The following is an 18,334-nucleotide window of genomic DNA, read 5'->3' on the forward strand; positions in this document are numbered from 1 at the left end:
AAGGCTCTTTTCCTAACTTCTCTTGCGACGGCTAAGAGAGTTAGTGAAATTCAAGCGTTTAACAAGTTAATGGGCTTCAAAGGGGACAATGCTGTCTGCTCGTTGAACCCATCTTTCTTGGCAAAGAATGAAAATCCTTCGAACCCTTGGCCGAAGACTTTTGAGTCAAAGGGATGTCAAGTCTGGTGGGCCAAGAACCAGAGAGAGTCCTTTGCCCGGTAAGGGCTCTCAAGTTCTACGTGCATAGAACTAAAGAGGTTAGAGGTCCCTCAGGTAACCTCTGGTGCTCTGTGAAGAGGCCAGAGTTACCTTTATCAAAGAATGCAGTTGCTTTCTTTTTAAGGGACACCATTCGGGAGGCTCATTCATCTTTTCAGAAGACTGATTTGAGCCTCTTCCGAGTAAAAGCGCACGAAGTACGAGCCGCGCTACCTCTCTTGCCTTTCCAAAAGAACATGTCAATCAAGGACATCCTCGATTGTAACCTTTTGGAGGAGCAACTCCGTCTTCGCCTCACATTACTAAGGGAGTGAGAACGATCTATGACGATGCAATGCACTGGGGCCATACGTTTCTGCGGACACAGTATTGGGGTCCGGAAGTAGCTCTTTCCCTATTCCTTAGTTAGGTTAAGTTAGGTTGTGGTGTTTTTAGGTTGTGGTGAGTCTTATGTGAAGATCTCCCATCCGTTAGCTAGTGTTAAGGGGTTTGTGTATAGTTGGTCAGGTGGTGGTCAGTTGCTTCGTTGCCCTCATTTGTATGGCCTCGATGATCTTGTCACGCTGAGGTCTCGCACCCGTTGACCAGATCATCCAGAGCGCACCAGCACTACAGGTCTCCACCTGGCTGGCAACTCTGTTATTAAGCAAAAGCAGCCTTACGTGACAGTAATCACATAGTCTACTTTGCAAACAGGTAAGGAACCAAGATGTATATCATCTACTTAATTTTAGTTCCAAAAAATCCTATTCTGTCTGTTCCCACCATCCGAAGGTGTGATTCCAAGCTTATATATATCTGTTCAGGTAAGTGGCATGAACAAAATGTTATTGTTATTATACAATTAAGTTGTTCATACTTACCTGGCAGATATATATAATTATAGTGCCCGCCCTCCTCCCTCAGGAGACAGAGGCCATTAATAAAATATGAATAGAAAATGGGAATGGTTCCTGATATCCGCCTCCCAGCGGCGGGAATGGGTACTACCACTGGCCGCCCACTGCGTGTGCCGCGAGTTTGAAAATTTCTGTCGGACGTCAGAAATACAGCTATATATATATCTGCCTGCCAGGTAAAGGTATGAACAAACTTAATTGTTTATATAAATAACATATTTTAACTGCCAGCAAGTGAAACTCTTAGCTATATAATTACTGGGGAAGTTGTATAATTAAAAACACAAATTTTTGTACATTCAACTTCCCTGTCAGATATATACTTAGCTATAGACTCCGTCGTCCCGACAGAAATTCAAATTTCCGCAGCACACACTTACAGGTAGGTCAGGTGATCTACCGCCCTGCCGCTGGGTGGGAGGACTAGGAACCATTTCCGTTTTCTAATCAGATTTTCTCTGTCGCCGGTACCAGCAACAACATTGTTGGTTCCTCTTGACTGAATTCGATTTTCATCGCCATTGATCTTCCTGACTGACTTATTTGGTGACGTATTGGATCGTTGGATTGGCATACGCTTTAGTGGACTGTTTCTTGAACTCGATTTGGATTTTTCTTTAAGATGTCTCACACTGGTATTGTAGTGAGAGTTTGTGTGAATGAGGGCTGTAACGTGAGGTTGCCGAAGGCTTCGGTAGATCCTCACACTGTATGCAAGCGCTGTAAGAAGCATGAATGTTCTTTTTCTAACACGTGTAAAGAGTGATGAGAGTTTGAGTGCAGAAGAGTGGAAGACTCTAACTTCTTATTTAAAGAAGTTAGAGAGAGATAGAGTAAGGAAAGCTTCCTCCAGAAGCTTAAGTAGATCTCATTCTAACGAGCAAGTTTCTGACTTGGTAGCTCCTACCCCTCTTGTAGTAATTGCACCTTCTCCCTTCACAGAACCAGCAGATTCGGCAACGGAACTCGCAGATCTGAAAGCTGCCCTTAAGAGGATGGAACTTAAGATGGCAGCTTTAGAAAGTAAGCATAGTGATAATGCAGTGAATAGTGCAGTGGACAGTGATGTGAGTGTCCTCAGTGCAGTGGAGGGGGCGTCTGATCGGCTCTACAACGCTCCCAGGCCTAGACCTCTTCCAAGCTCCCTGGCCCAGAGGAGAAGGAATGTCGAAAGCCTACGGAGGTTGTGGAGGATCCCCACCGATCAGGCGTTCCTTCGGCAGGATCTGTATCGTCTCAGACCGCCAGGGATCGCTACTGTAAAAGCGTCCTTCGAGAGTGCTTCTCGTCTTCCGAGTCCTCGTTGCCCAGGCGCGGATGGAGCTCTACCGAGCATTCACGCCCGTTGAAGAGGAGCTGGAAAGCGCCTACGCTTGATTCTAGTCTGGAGCGCTTCCCAAAAGATTCGCTGTTGGACAAGAAGAGAGCTAAAAGAGCCTTGCTTTCGCCCGCTGTCGGCTGGGAGTCCCCTACTTCCTTCAGATCCCCATCCCCTCCTTCTGACAAGGACAGGGATGTTGCTACCACCAGGATCCTCTTGAACATGCAAGAGCAGATCTCTTCTCTGGTTGGGGTGCTCTCCAAGGATCCTCCTTGTAGGAAGGACACTTCTCTTCCTATCAAGAGATCCTCTCGACACTTTGGAGATCCCTTGCTCCAAGATCCCCTCTACAGATCCTCGCTCTTTCAAGAGGTCCTTTTATCTACCTGCTTCTCACTCGTCTCCTCGGAAGCACGAGTCTCGGGAACGCTTAGCGACCGAGCTCTCACCCCCCTCCGACCACGAAGCGTCCAAGAAGCATGAGGATCTGTCCGAGCACCTTCCTCGCTCTCGGCGTGTTCCGCTTTCCAGCCGCTCGGCGCCAGCCAGCCACCTTTCCCCAGTCAGGTGCGAAGCGCCAGCCAAGCGCTATGCGCCAACCAGGCGCGAGGCGCAAACCAGGCTCGAGGCTCCTTCCAGGTTCGTAACGCCAGACAGGCGAGATGCGCCAGCCAGGCACGAGGCGCCTTCCAGAGTCGAGGCTCCTTCCAGCAGGCGCGAAGCGCCATCCAGGAGCGTGATGCCTTCCAGGAGCGAGAGACCAGCCAGGCGCGAGGTGCCAAACAGGAACGAGGCTTCTTCTTGGCTTTAGTCGCCAGACAACCGCGTTTCTTCTTCCGAACGTCAGACTTCTACTGAGTCTAAGACGAAGAGTATCTTAGCTCCTTCCAAGCCTGAGGATCTTCCAAAGGGCCCTATTTGCTGCGTTCAAGAGAAGGCTTCCAATCTTCAGTCTTCTGTGCCTAGAGCTCCTCTCTCGGACAGCTCTTCCCCGGCTAGAAGCCCTTCTCCTCAAGAACGAAGGATTTCTGCAGAAGACTTATCCTCTAGGCGTGAACGTTCCCCTTCAGCTGGTGTTGATCTGGAAGAAGTGTCGGACAACGATTCTCCTTAGCTGCCTTATTACTCCAAGAGTTCGGAGATTCTCTCAGCCCTGCCGCTCCTCCTTCTCTGCGTTCGCTATTTTCGAGCACCAAGACCTCTAAGTCCTCTTCCTTCTTGAAGATGCGGCCAGCCATATCAATGAAGAAGGCCCTTCAGTCACTTGGATCTTGGCTAAGCTCTAAAAAAGAAGTGGGAAAGACTGTTTTTGCATGCCCCCCCTCCAGGCTTTCTGGGAGGAGAGGCATCTGGTATGAGACGGGAGAAGCCATGGGTCTGGCTCTCCCTTCTTCTCTAGTCTTGTTGATTCTGCAAGAAAACACGCCTTGTCGTCTGCTAGAACGACTTAGGGCATGTCGGAGTTAGACCACCTCCTCAAGGGACTTTTCCATGTGTTAGAAGTCTTTAACTTCCTGGACTGGTCGGATAAAGCGGTTCAAGACGGCTCGGGTGAGGTTTCTTCCCTCTTTGGAACTGGTATTCTCAAAAAGAGATCAGTTTTCGGTTCATTCCTTACGAAAGCTGTTTCTCCGATTCAGAGAGCTTCCATGCTTTACGCTCCTTTGTCGGATCATCTGTTCCCTTCTCAGTTAGTGAGAGATATTTCTCGCTCACTAACTGAGAAGGCGACTCAGGATCTTCATGTGCAATCGGCCAAGAAAAATCGCCCTGCTGTGCCTTCTGTAAAGAAGGACACTCGTACTCCTCAGCCGCCCTTTAGAGGAGGTCCTGCTACACGACCCCCCTCTAAAAGATAAAGCTCTGAGAAGCGAGGAAGGTCAGCCTTCTGGCCTTTCAAGAAAGGCAAGTGAGTTACAAGTCTTCTAAACACCAGTGGGTGCCAGGCTCCTGAAGTACGCAGAAGCCTGGGCCATGAGAGAAGCCGACTCCTGGTCGCTGTCGGTTCTGAGGAAGGGATATCTCATCCCCTTCAGGGACAGACCTCCCCTAACTTCGACCCCACGGGAACTGTCCTCGAAATACAAAGACCCTGCCCTGAGAGAAACGCTCCTACAGATGGTGGATCAGATGTGGAACAAGGAGGCCATCGAGTTAGTGCAGAATCCCCACTCCCAAGGATTTTACAATCGCCCTTTCCTAGTCCCAAAGGCTTCGGGGGGGTGGAGGCCTGTGCTAGACGTGAGCGCTCTGAACCAGTTCGTGGAGGAGAAAAAATTCTCCATGGAAACGACCACCTCGGTTCTTTCGGCTCTACGTCCCGGAGATTGGATGGTCTCACTAGATTTACAAGATGCTTATTTCCACGTACCCATTCATCCTTCGTCGAGGAAATATCTTCGCTTCATGATCCAGGGCAGGATCTACCAGTTCAGGGCTTTGTGCTTCGGCCTGTCTACAGCTCCTCAGGTATTCACGAGCCTGATGAGAAATGTAGCGCGGTGGCTTCATTTGAAGGGAGTCAACATCTCCCTTTACTTAGACGATTGGCTCATCAGGCCCAAGTCAGAAAGCCAGTGTTTGGAGGACTTGGCAACAACGTTAGACCTGATACGGTCTCTCGGATTGCTCGTCAACCTCGAGAAGTCCCAGATGATCCCCAGCCAGAACCTGGTATATCTGGGGATTCAGATGGATTCTCGGGGTTTTCGAGTTTTTCCTTCGCAGGAAAGATTCATTTGAGGCTTTCAAAAAGTTTCAACCTTCTTAAGGAAGGAGCGCAGCTCAGCGAGGGAATGGTTGAGCCTACTGGGGACCCTTTCCTCGCTGGAGCAGTTCTTTTCCCTAGGGAGGCTCCACCTTCGCCCCCTACAATTCTTCCTACAGAGGGTTTGGAATTGGAAGACAGGACAGACTCTTTCCCGATTCCCCAGGAGGTAAAAGTTCACTTAAGGGGGGCTTCCTCTTTGATTTTTGATGAATATTTTTTAAATTTTCAAAATCTGGTTAAATGGCCGTAAGACATGAGCAACACCTGTTATCACGTGGCAAAAGCATTTTTTCGAAATATTAAAATTAATGGGGTTTTGGCCCCACCCCCTTCACACTGTGACGTAGGACTGACGTTTGGCTCCTAATGACTATTATCATTTTGTCTTTTATCTGCCCAATTTATTAATTATTTTGATTTTTATTTCGCTTAATCTCTTACATCTGGCACCAACAATGACTGATTCCTTGGTGAATGGTGTTCTGAGCGGGTAGCATGCTCAGCAGGGAGCCATGGGAGTCAGTGTGTCCCAGAGTTGCAAAAGGGGAGGTATGCTGCTCTTTACTTCAAGGATTTTTTCGCTATTTGCCGTGTTTTTTGCTTGTTTTCTTACATCAAGTAACTCTAAATACAATTTATATACGTTTGTGTGTATACTAGAGTGAAAGTGAGACAATATGCCAAAACGGAATCGTGCAACTATGGCCCGTTTAGCAAATTTTGCTAAAAAGAGACATAGGGTCGAAGGTGGACTGTTTTTTTTCTTTTTTTGATGTGGCAGCGTCGCATTGCCACCACCATTGTTGGCTGATGTATCCAGCGCTGTCCACCATCATCACCACCACCAGCACCACCACCAACAACAACACGAGGCTCTTGTTTGGCTGCTGAGAGCCCCGCCCTCATTGCCTCTACATCGTCTGCTGCGCAATCATCTGAGGATTTTTCACCTTCACAGTTACACTCGCAGTTGGTGAAAGTAATAAAGGAAGATGAACAGGGAGTGTATGATGACAAATTCTTACTTGCTTGGTTTCAAACCAGGCAACAAAGAGTCAGCTGGTGCTTGATGATAGCCTCGCCTCGAGCAAATAATACCCCCTTTTTAGGGGGGGGGGGGGACTTGGTGCCGGAAACCAAGCAAAAAAACACTAAGAACTAATAGAAAGAAGGAAAGGCATTCTGAACTAAGCGTTAGTGAGTACTTAACATTTGTTTGTATCATGGTTTTGCTCAAAGATCAGTTTTTTACCACGAGTGCCAAAAAAAAAACTTGACATTTACGGCCGTTTTTCTCAGTTTTCACTCTTTTGCACTTCAAACGCTAACTATTTATTTTATTTGTAGGCCAATTTTAAAGTTAAATATACCATTGGAAAGAGGAAAGAAAGGTAAATATTTTGTTGGGGCTAGATTTTTTCTTAGGTTGATGAGGAACTCGTTATAACCAAATCAACAAAATTTTGGGGGGAAAATTCCCCCTCGCCCCCCATCCAAAAAAAGCAAAAAATGGAAAAACTGTTCACAACATTTTTTTTCTACTATGATATACTTTCTGTGTATAAAGCTGCATTGCAATAGCTCTAAAAATGAAGGAAGAGCTACACTTAATTTTGTTCATGAAACTTACCTGTCAGATATATATATAGCTGTATTCTCTGAAGTCCAACAAAATTTCTAAAAACTTACGACACACGTAGTGGGAGTAGGGTGGTTAGTACCCATTCCCGCCGCTGGGAGGCGGGTTTCAGGAACAATTCCCATTTTCTATCAGATTTCTTCTGTCGCCGGTGTTGTAAACAACTGTTTACACACCTCCGCCTCAGGATTTTGGAAAACTTTTCATTGGCTTGAGTATCCTCTTGACTTTTTGGTTTTTTGTTCTTGGATCGATAGCTTGGCATACGTGACTTTGGATTGTTTTGAATTTGGCTTGGTTTTTTTCCTTAAATATGTCTGGATCTAGTTCGGCTAGCGCCAGGGTGTTTGAAAGATGAATGCAAGGTGAGGCTACCAAAAGCCTTGGTTGATCCTCACACATTGTGTAAAGGTTGTAGGGGACAAGTTTGTAAGTATGATTTTCGCTGTAATGAGTGCGAAAGTTTGGATGATGTACAATGGAAGACGTATGAATCCTACGTAAATAAATTAGAGCGTGACAGGATCAGGAGGTCTTCCTCCAGGAGTAAATCAGGTAGCAGACAGGGTCTTAATGTAACCCCTTCTAACCCTCCTTTAGATTTTGTGTCTCCTAACCCCATAGTGTTGCCTTCGGGCCCTCAAGTGGTGTCTGCGGAGGGTAATGCCCTTTCGCTTATTCTGGATTCATTGAAAACGCTTGAATCTAAAGTTCTTGCCCTTCAATTGAAAATAGGCAATCTAAGTGCAGTGATAGTGCCCCTAGTGAAGTGGAGGGGGCGTCAGATCGGCCCTATAGCGCCTCTAGGCTGGGACCTCTGCCGGACTCCCAGGACTCAGGGAGAGGGCATGTCAAAGGCCGAAGGAGGGTTACGGGGATCCCCCACCGATCTGACGTCCCTTCAGCAGTTCCTGTGGACGCATCCCAGGCTGCTAAGGAGCGTGCTCGAGCACGCATCCTGAGAGATTGTTTCTCGTCTTCCGACGCGTCCTCCCCGCGCAAGGGGTGGAATTCTCGTCCGATTCGCGACCTTTGAAGAGGACTCTTCAAGATCAAGACGCTTCACGTCATGCTATGTCTGATTGGCATTCTTCTCCGGAAAGCGTAGCCTTTCTGCCCCAGAAGAAGTCTAGGACGTCATCTGATGATGACGCCTTTGAGCGCCCCAGTCGCTCTAGAGCCAAGGCTGTTCCTGGGAGAAGGAAGAAGGCGTCCCCTCGCCCCTCGCCTTCTCACAGGCACAGCTCGTCTCCTCGTAAGGAGACTTCTCAAGACTGAGATAATCCTTGCTATGCAACGGCAACTGGACGCTTTACTTAAGCAGAAGGAGACGGTTCCTCGTCGCAAGAAAGACGACAGACTTCCGATCAAGAGAACAAGACAGTCTTCTCCACCTGCTCCTCTTTCGTCCCCGTCTCCTGGTATTTCGCCCTCTAGACTTCGTTCTGCTCCCCAGTGTTCGTCTAGAGGTGGCGGTAGACGTCATGAAAGAGAGAGGTTCCATCACGCTCCCCTCTCTTCTCGTCGAGAAGACGCTCGGCATTCCAACTTCGACGTTACTGCTGGCAACGATGTTGTTCCTGTCGGACGAACTTCAGTACGTTCTGCTCCTCTTCGACATGCTCGTGTCGACGCTCAACGGGACGCTCGTCAGGTGGCAGGTCCTGTTTCTTCGCGGGACGTTCGTAGGGACGCTTCGCTGGACGTTAGGAGAGACGCTCGCTCGACGCTCTTTTGACGCTTTTGTTGCGCTCGTTGGGCGCTTCGCTGGACGCTCGGTTGGGGGCTTCGATTTGGACGCTAGTGGTTTGGACGCTCCGATGGACGCTAGTAAACATAGTCGTAAGAGCACTTTGGACGCGAATGTGGAAGTTCGCTATCACTCGGACGCTGTTCCCAAGGCTTTTCCTACATCTTCACGTTCTCCTCAAGTGGTGATTTCTGACCCTGTGACTGTTAAGGATTCTGTTAAGGGTCCGCTACCCTCTTCTTCTCGTCATCGTTCTGACATGAGACTTGGAGCGAAAGGACTTTTGCCTCTTCCTTCGGGGTTTCACTCGGGTATAAGGAAGAAGGGGAAACTAAGCTGTTCTTCTGAGGATGTTGACGAAGAACAACCTTCGACGTCGGCTTCTTCAGACTACCAAGTATTGGCTCTGGCTGCTTCGTGATTCGTTTGGGGATACCTTCCTTCCTTCTGCCCCTCCTTCTCCTCCATCGCAGTTTTCGTCGTCGAAAGCAAGCAAGACACCAGGGTTTGTGAAAATGAAGACGTCGTTGTCTACCAAGAGCTTTCCGAAAGGTTAACACCTGGATGGAGTCTAGGAAAGCAAAGGGAAGGACCACTTTCGCCCTGCCTCCGTCTAGACTTAGCGGTAAGGCAGGGATGTGGTATGAAACCGGCGAAGAGTTAGGATTGAAGGTTCCTACGTCAGCGCAAGGAGATTTCGCCAGCGTTGTGGATGCCTCAAGGAGATCTCTTTTAGCCTCAGCTAAAGTGTCGTGGACGACTTCCGAACTTGACCATCTTTTGAAGGGACTTTTTAGGTCCTTGGAAGTCTTTAACTTCTTAGACTGGTGTCTCGGAGTTTTAGACAACCAGTCTCGTAAGCCAGATTCGATCAGCTTTGGGGAGCTGTCCAGTGTATTGTCATGCATGGACAAGGCCATCAGGGATGGCTCAGAGGAGTTAGCCTCTCATTTTTCAGCAGGCGTGTTGAAGAAAAGATCGCTCTATTGCAACTTTGCGGCTAAGTCTGTCTCTCCCTCACAGAAGACAGAACTTTTGTATGCGCCTTTTTCGAGTCATCTCTTCCCCCAGGCTATGGTGAAGGATCTGGCAGTAAGTCTTCAGGAAAAAGCCACTCAAGACCTTTTGGCTCAGTCGTCGAGACATCCTGCGGGCCCTTCCACGTCTTCAGGAGTCCAATTGAATAGAAAGCAGAAGCCCTTTCGTGGAGGGACTTCCGCTAGATCGTCACCCCGAGGAAGAAGTCTTCCTAGAGGTAGAGCCCCGGCTAAGTCTAGGGCAAGAAGTGAGAGATCCTTCCCTTCAGTCACGGTAGGAGCCAGGCTGCAGTTGTTTGGAGAGGCCTGGAGAGAAAGAGAGGCGGACACCTGGTCTCTCAACGTCATAGAGAAGGGGTACAAGATACCTTTCGTAAAGCCGCCCCCGCTGACTTCCACTCCCAGGGACTTGTCCCCGTCGTATCCTCGAGAAAAGCAGAAGATACTTTTCGACCTGCTCGAGCAGATGCTCGAGAAGCGAGCAGTGGAACAGGTCTTAGACCTGGCAACGCCAGGATTTTACAACAGATTGTTTCTTGTACCGAAACAATCGGGAGGGTGGCGGCCGGTCTTGGACGTAAGTTGTCTAAACCTCTATATAGAGAAGCAGAGGTTCAAGATGGAGACACCTCAGTCAGTTCTGGGGGCCTTAAGACCTAGAGATTGGAGGGTATCACTCGACCTGCAGGACGCCTACTTTCACGTCCCGATACATCCCCAATCTATGAAGTACCTTCGGTTCGTCCTGAAAGGGAAGGTCTTTCAGTTCAGGGCTCTTTGTTTCGGACTGAGTACGGCCCCATTTGTCTTCACCATCTTAATGAAGAACGTGGCGAGGTGGCTCCATCTTTCCAACATCAGGATCTCGCTCTATCTGGACGACTGGCTCATACGAGCTCTTCACAGACCCGGTGTCTGAAGGACCTGCAAACGACTCTGTCTTTAGCTGCGTCCCTGGGACTTCTGGTGAACTTCGAAAAGTCACATCTGACCCCAACACAGTCCATCGTGTATCTGGGGATTCAGATGGATTCAGTGGCTTTTCGGGCTTTTCCGTCCCAGGAACGTCAGCAACAAGGCATAGAAAAAGTGTCAGTCTTTCTAGGGAAGGATTCATGCTCGGTGAGGGAATGGATGAGTCTGCTGGGGACCATTTCCTCGCTGGAGAAGTTTGTTTCCCTGGGGAGGCTACACCTCCGATCTCTTCAGTTCTTCCTGTCGGACAACTGGACAGACAAGGACAACTTCGACATGATGTTAACCGTCTCAGAAGAGGTAAAGAGCCATCTAAGATGGTGGCTCGATCCGTGGAAGCTGTTTGAGGGCATATCCCTCAAGCTTCGGAACCCCGACCTAGTGTTGTTCTCTGACGCGTCATCCACGGGGTGGGGAGCAACACTAGGGGGGGAGGAAGTGTCAGGCACCTGGAGAGGGGAACAGGTAGCCTGGCATATCAACTTCAAAGAGCTGGCAGCTGTTCAGTTAGCGCTCCAGTTCTTTCAGAACAAAGTCTCCCGTTGAGTAGTCCAAGTCAACTCGGACAACACCACAGCCCTGGCATACTTGAAGAAACAAGGAGGAACACACTCTCGCTCCCTGTTCGCTCTAGCGAAAGAGATTCTGCTTTGGGCGAAGGCGAGAGAAATCACGATCTTGACAAGGTTCATTGCCGGAGTAGAGAACGTCCGTGCGGATCTCCTCAGTCGACAAGGACAGTTGCTGCCAACAGAGTGGACCCTCAATCAGGACGTATGCCAGGAGCTGTGGGGTCTTTGGGGATGTCCTTTGGTGGACATTTTTGCAACATCAAGAACGGCGAGACTCCCTCTTTACTGCTCCCCGGTTCTCGATCCTGGGGCAGTAGCAGTAGACGCCCTTTTAGGGGATTGGACGGGCCTAGATCTCTACGCATTTCCCCCCTTCAAGATTCTGGGGGAAGTGATGAGAAAGTTCGCAGCTTCGGAGGGGACGAGGTTGACGTTAATCGCCCCCTTTTGGCCCGCAGCGAACTGGTTCACAGAGGTGATGTCCTACCTGGTGGATTTTCCGAGATCTCTTCCGTTAAGGAGAGATCTACTCAAACAGCCCCACTTCGAGAGGTACCACAAAAACCTCTCCGCTCTGAGTCTGACTGCGTTCAGACTATCCAGAAGTTGGCCAGAGCGAGAGGTTTTTCGAAACCTGTGGCTAAAGCTATCGCCACCGCGAGGAGACCTTCATCAATCGCGGTTTACCAATCGAAGTGGGCAGCTTTTAGAAGCTGGTGTAGGAAGAAAGGAGTTTCCTCTACCACAACCTCTGTGAGCCAGATCGCCGACTTCCTACTTTATCTTAGACAAGACCTGAAGCTTGCAGTGTCAACCATTAAAGGCTAAGAAGTGTCTTATCTGTGGTTTTTCGCCATAGAGGTCTTGACCTCGCTAATAACAAGGATCTCCATGATCTATTGAGATCTTTCGAGACGACCAAGGTGCCGCTACCAAAGTTACCTTCGTGGAACCGGATGTGGTCCTCAAGTTTTTAATGTCAAGTCGCTTTGAACCTCTTTACTCTACATCTTTGCGAGATTTGACGAAGAAAACTGTATTCCTAACTGCTCTGGCGATGGCGAAGAGAGTTAGCGAAATACAGGCTATTAGTAAACACGTCTGCTTCAAAGGGCATAATGCGGTCTGCTCTTTGGGTATGTCTTTTCTGGCTAAGAACGAAAACCCTTCCAATCCTTGGCCTAAAACGTTCGAGATCAAGGGTATGGCAGAGATCATTGGTCAAGAGCCAGAAAGAGTCCTGTGTCCTGTTAGGGCTCTTAGAGAATATCTTCGTAGAACAAAGAATTGTAGAGGTTCTGCGGAGAACTTATGATGTTCGGTCAAGAGACCAAATATGCCCATGTCCAAGAATGCACTGGCATTCTTTTTAAGAAACACCATAAAGGAGGCGCACTCTTCTTGCAAAGACAGTGACTTTAGGCTGTTAAAAGTTAACGCGCACGAAGTAAGGGCTATTTCGACCTCAATAGCCTTTCAGAAAAATATGGCCCTTAAAGACATTTTAAGTGCCATTTTTTGGAGGAGTAACTCAGTGTTCGCCTCGCACTACCTACGGGAGGTGAGAACGACATATGAAAACTGTTACTCTCTTGGACCATACGTCGCCGCAGACACTATTTTGGGGGCAGGAGGTAGCGCTCATCCTTTCCCATAGAAAAGGGTAGGTGAGTTTTTAATATTTGTAATGTTTATGGTTTTAGGGTCGGCCGCCGAATGCGGTCGTCCCTTCTTTTAGCCTTTGGTATATGGGAGTATTTTGTTAGGCTAACTTAGGTGGTGGTTTTGCCTCGTTGCCCTCAGAAGTATGGTCATGGTCTAGTCACATTGTGGTCCCGTCCCCGTTGACAGATCATCTAGAGCGCACCAACTACACAGGTCACTACCTTGTTGGTAACTCTAGTGAACCAGAAGCAGGCTTGGGTGACAGTAATCACGAAGTCAGCTATGCTAACAGGTAAGGAACCAAGATGTCAATCATCTACATTTATATGTTTCCTAAAATCCTTTTCTGTCTCTCCCACCGCCAAAGGTGGGATTCAGCTATATATATATCTGACAGGTAAGTTTCATGAACAAAATGATATTGTTAAGATACAATAAAGTTTGTTCATACTTACCTGGCAGATATATATATTTTAAGTACCCACCCACCTCCCCTCAGGAGACAGTGGAGATAGAAATCTGATAGAAAATGGGAATGGTTCCTGATCCCCGCCTCCCAGCGGCGGGAATGGGTACTAACCACCCTACTCCCACTACGTGTGTCGTAAGTTTTTAGAAATTCTGTCAGACTTCAGAGAATACAGCTGTATATATATCTGCCAGGTTAGTATGAACAAACTTTATTGTATCTTAACAATATCATTTTGATTTTTTCTTATTTTTCAATAAAAACCAAAATAATCATTCGATCACTGAAATTTTTTTTTTGGAACATCACCTTATATATATGTATAATATATAATCATTTCATAAAAATCGGAGCATTATTTCTATATAAGCGGACGTCCCCCTTAAAGTGGTGGTTGACCCCTCTCAAGGAGAACGAGAGCTTGTCCCTTGCCATTCAGAGCCCCAACCAAGTGTTGTTCTCCGACGCATCGGAGACAGGATGGGGAGCAACACTAGGAGCAAGGGAAGTGTCAGGCACCTGGACAAGGGAACAGGTGTCCTGGCATATAAACTCCAAAGAACTTTTGGCTCTACATCTAGCCCTAAAGTTCTTCGAGTCAGAAGTCAGAGGCGGGGTGGTCTAAGTCAACTCGGACAACACCACGGCTCTGGCTTACATCCGAAAGCAGGGGGGAACCCATTCTTTCTCCCTCTTCGAACTGGCGAGAGATCTGTTGATCTGGACAGAGGAAAGAATTATTACCCTCCTTATGAGATTCGTCCAAGGAACGAGGAACGTGAGAGCAGACAGATTGAGCAGGAGGAACCAGGTCCTACTACAGAGTGGACCCTCCACTCAGAAGTATGTCAAAGGCTCTGGTCTCTGTGGGGGAGGGCTCAGATAGACCTATTCGCCACGCTCCTCTCCAGAAGAATGGACAACTTCTTCTTGTCAGTCGAGGATCCAAGAGCCATAGCAGTCGATGCCCTACTCCTAGATTGGTCGGGCATAGACGCCTACGCCTTTCCCCCATTCAAGCTTCTGGGGGAAGTGCTCAGGAAGTTCATGTCCTCAAAGGGAACGAGATTGACTCTCATCGCCCCCTTTTGGCCCGGTCAAGATTGGTACACAGAGGTGCTGGAATGGATCGTGGACTTCCCCAGATCTCTTCCAAACAGGACAGATCTGCTCAGACAACCCTACTTCGAGAGGTTTCACAAAAACCTCCCTGCTCTCGCCCTGACTGCCCCTTTCGACTATCGAAAGACTCGTCAGAGCGAGAGGCTTTTCGCGAAAAGTTGCCAGCGCTATCGCTAGAGCCCGCAGGTCTTCAACCCTGCGGGTTTATCAGTCGAAGTGGGAAGTCTTTAGGAGATGGTGTAGATCGAAGAAGCTGTCCTCCTCCAATACCTCTGTGACCAACATTGCCGATTTCCTTATTTTCCTTAGAGAGGAATCGCACTTAGCAGTTTCCACCATCAAAGGATACAAGAGTATGTTATCCGCTGTTTTTAGGAATAGGGGCCTAAAAATAGCTGAGGATAAAGATTTGCACGATCTTATACGGTCTTTCGAGACTTCCAAGTCTAGAACTCCTCGTACTCCTAGCTGGAATCTTGACATGGTCCTGAAATTCCTGACCTCAGACAAGTTTGAACCTCCGCACCTTGCCTCGTTTAGAGATATCACGAGGAAGTGTATTTTCCTTTTGTCCCTCGCTACTGTCAAGAGAACGAGCGAACTCCACGCTCTAGATTCACGTGTCGGCTTTAGAGGAGATTCTGCTATCTGTTCTTTCCAGACATTGTTTCTGGCTAAGAATGAAAACCCTTCAAAGCCCTGGCCCAGGAGCTTTGAAGTGAAAGGCCTTTCTAACCTGGTAGGGAAAGAGATAGATAGGTCTCTTTGCCCAGTCTTAAGTTTTACCTTCGTAAGAAGAATCAGCTTGAGGGTTGTCAACAAAGTCTGGTGTGCGGTAAGGGACCCGAAGAGACCCATGTCCAAGAACGCTTTAGCTTTCTTTGTAAGAAGTGTGATAACAGAGGCTCATGATAAATGCCTAGATGACTCCTTCAGACTGCTCAGAGTAAGGGCTCATGAGGTAAAAACGGTTGCTACTTCATTGGCATTTCATAGGAATATGTCTATGAAGAACATCCTTGATGCAACTTACTGGAGATGCAACTCAGTCTTTGCGTCTCATTACCTGAAGGATGTCAGGGTAACATATGAGAAATGTTTTTCTCTCGGTCCGTACGTATCTGCGGATTCAGTGCTGGGAAAAGGGGCTGATACTGATCCTTAATTATTAGTTGTGTTTTTAATTTGTGGTGTTGAGTTTTTAGGGTTGCTTGAAAGGATGTTGGGGATAACTAACCCGGGTGTTAGGATCAGGTGGTCGGGATCGGTGTTGTGCTCCTTGATTTGCCAATAGGCAAGGTGTTTGTCATATAAGTGGATCAGCACCCGTTGACAAAATCCTTAGGCTCTGTCGAGTAAGTGGATAAGACCCCATTGATAGACCCACAAGAACTCTTAGCATGAGGTCACTACCTCGCTGAGGCTCTTGAGGCGAAGCAGACTCCTGGGCAGTAGCCACGAAGTCTTCCGCCTAATTAGGTAGGAACCAAGGTTTTTTATTATTACCTACAACGTATGTTGTTTACCTGTCTATTTCAGTAGTTAGCTGTCTCTTACCCACCACCAAGGGTGCCAATCAGCTAAGTATATATCTGACAGGGAAGTTGAATGTACAAAAATGATATTGTTATGTTACAATAAAGTTTTGTACATACTTACCTGGCAGATATATACCATTAAATGGCCCACCCAGCCTCCCCTCAGGAGACAGGTGGAAGAGAAAATCTGATTAGAAAACGGGAATGGTTCCTAGTCCTGCCACCCAGTGGCAGGGTGGTAGATCACCTGACCTACCTGTAAGTGTGTGCCACGAAATTTGAATTTCTGTCGGGACAACGGAGTCTATAGCTAAGTATATACAGTGGTCCCCCCGTATTCGCGGGGGATGCGTACCAGACCCCCCAGCGAATAGTTAGAATCCGCGAATGTTTGGAACCCCTATAAAAATGCTAAAAACAGCCTATTTTGTTAGTTAAAACTTAAGAAAAACCACTAAAAATGGTCATACTTGGTTTTTTTAATAGTTTTATGACAAAAAGTGCATTTTATGATGAAATTGATAACAAAAACCAGGAATTTGTGGATATTCCTCATAGAAAAATACCGCGAATGCGCCAATTTTCCGCGAATAATGCAGGGAAACGTTCCCGAGAGAAATCCGCGAATCCGGAGAACGCGAATACGGGGGGTCCACTGTATCTGCCAGGTAAGTATGTACAAAACTTTATTGTAACATAACAATATCATTTTTTGAACGTATATTATATTTTCATACAATCAACTTACCTGTCAGATATATACTTAGCTAAGACTCCGTTGTCCCCGACAGAAATTCAAATTTCGTGCCACTCGCTACAGGTAGGTTAGGTGATCTACCTGCCTGCCCTGGGTGGCAGGACTAGGAACCATTCCCGTTTTCTATCATATTTTCTTTGTCGCCGGTGGTATCAACATTGTTGTTACTACCTCCTGACCTGAAATCTTATTTCAAAGCAATTGATCTTCTTTTCATTGGACTTTTTGGTGACGTACCTGGATCGTTGTTTTGGCATTCGCTACTGTGGACTGGATTTGGACTTGCTTTTTGATTTTTCTACAGAATGTCTGATTCAAGTGTTAGTGTGAGAATGTGTGAATGTAGGCTGCAAGGTGAGGATACCGAAGGCTTCGGTTGATCCTCACACTGTATGTCGTAAATGTAGAGGGTTTGAATGTTCTTTAACTAATACCTGTCATGAATGTGAAAGGTTGAATGCGGAAGAATGGAAGACTCTAACTTCTTACTTGAGGAAGTTAGAGAGGGATAGAGTTAGACGGGCTGCATCAAAGGGTGTGAGTACAAGGCCTATTGAGCCTTTTAATGAGTCTATCTCTCCTATTGATAATGTTTTTGATTCTCCCTCTGTATCGGGACCTTCACAGGTTTTGCAATCAGAATCGGCCTCTGAAATCGCCGACCTGAAGGCTACTATTCACAGGATGAGATCCAAAATGGCGGCCATGCAAGGTAAGGATAGTGACAGTGACTTGTTCAGTGAAGTGAGTGCTCCCAGTGTTGTGGAGGGGGCGTTTGAACGTCTCTGCGACGCTCCTAGGCCTAGACCTCTTGAAAGCTCCCATGCCCAGAGGAGAAGGAAAGTCGAAAGCCTTAAGGAGGTCGTGGAGAACTCCCAACGGTCAGACATCCCTTCAGCAGGCTCTGTCTTGCAACAGACTGCTCAGGACCGCTTTAGAAAAAGCGTCCTGCGAGAGTGTTTCTCTTCGTCTCCCTCTCCTTCACCTAAACGAGGGTGGAAGGACTCGGATCTTTCCAGGCCCCTGAAAAGGCATTGGAAAGAACCTTCTTTGAACTCGAGCCCCGAATGCTTCTCGGATGAAGCTCCCTCTTCGATCAAGAAGGCGAAGGTAGTATCGACGTCTCCCTGCATGGACATAGCTGAGCGTACTCCTTCGAGGTCTCGCTCTCCTCCCATTGAAGAGGACGTTGGAGAAACTTCTAAGAGGATCCTACTAGCCGTTCAAGAGCAGCTAGCCTCCTTGGTCGGAGTCCTTGCTAGAGATCCTCCTCGCAAGAAGGACATTGCGCTTCCTGTTAAGAAGTCTCGTCTTCTTTCACCTGCCAGGCGCAAGGCGCCAACCAGGCATGAGAGACCAAGCGCGAGAGAGGCGTATACCAGGAGCGAGGCGCCAGACAGTAGCGAGATGCCAGCCAGGCGCGAGACGCCAGCCAGGCGAGAGACGTCATCCAGGCGCGAGACGCCAGCCAGGGGCGAGGAGCCAGCCAGGCGCGAGGAACCAGCCAGGGGCGAGGAGTCAGCCAGGCACAAGGAGCCAGCCAGGCGCGAGGTGTCATCCAGGCGCGAGGCGCCAGCAAGATGCGAGGAGCCAGCCAGGCG

At 48.1% G+C, this 18,334-nt stretch overlaps 1 protein-coding gene across 1 annotated transcript in view; it reads left to right on the plus strand.

The window, feature by feature from the left end:
- Positions 1-1,849: 1,849 nt before the first annotated feature.
- LOC135224827 (uncharacterized) overlaps positions 1,850-18,334 on the plus strand; it is a 362,810-nt gene continuing 346,325 nt past the window's right edge. Inside the window, exons 1-2 of the mRNA XM_064264150.1 lie at positions 1,850-2,185; positions 17,361-17,445. Coding sequence (XP_064120220.1) covers positions 1,850-2,185; positions 17,361-17,445 — 421 coding nt within the window. The remainder of the gene's footprint in view (positions 2,186-17,360; positions 17,446-18,334) is intronic.

This window comes from Macrobrachium nipponense, chromosome 12 (assembly GCF_015104395.2).
Source record: "Macrobrachium nipponense isolate FS-2020 chromosome 12, ASM1510439v2, whole genome shotgun sequence".
Lineage (NCBI taxonomy): Eukaryota > Metazoa > Arthropoda > Malacostraca > Decapoda > Palaemonidae > Macrobrachium > Macrobrachium nipponense.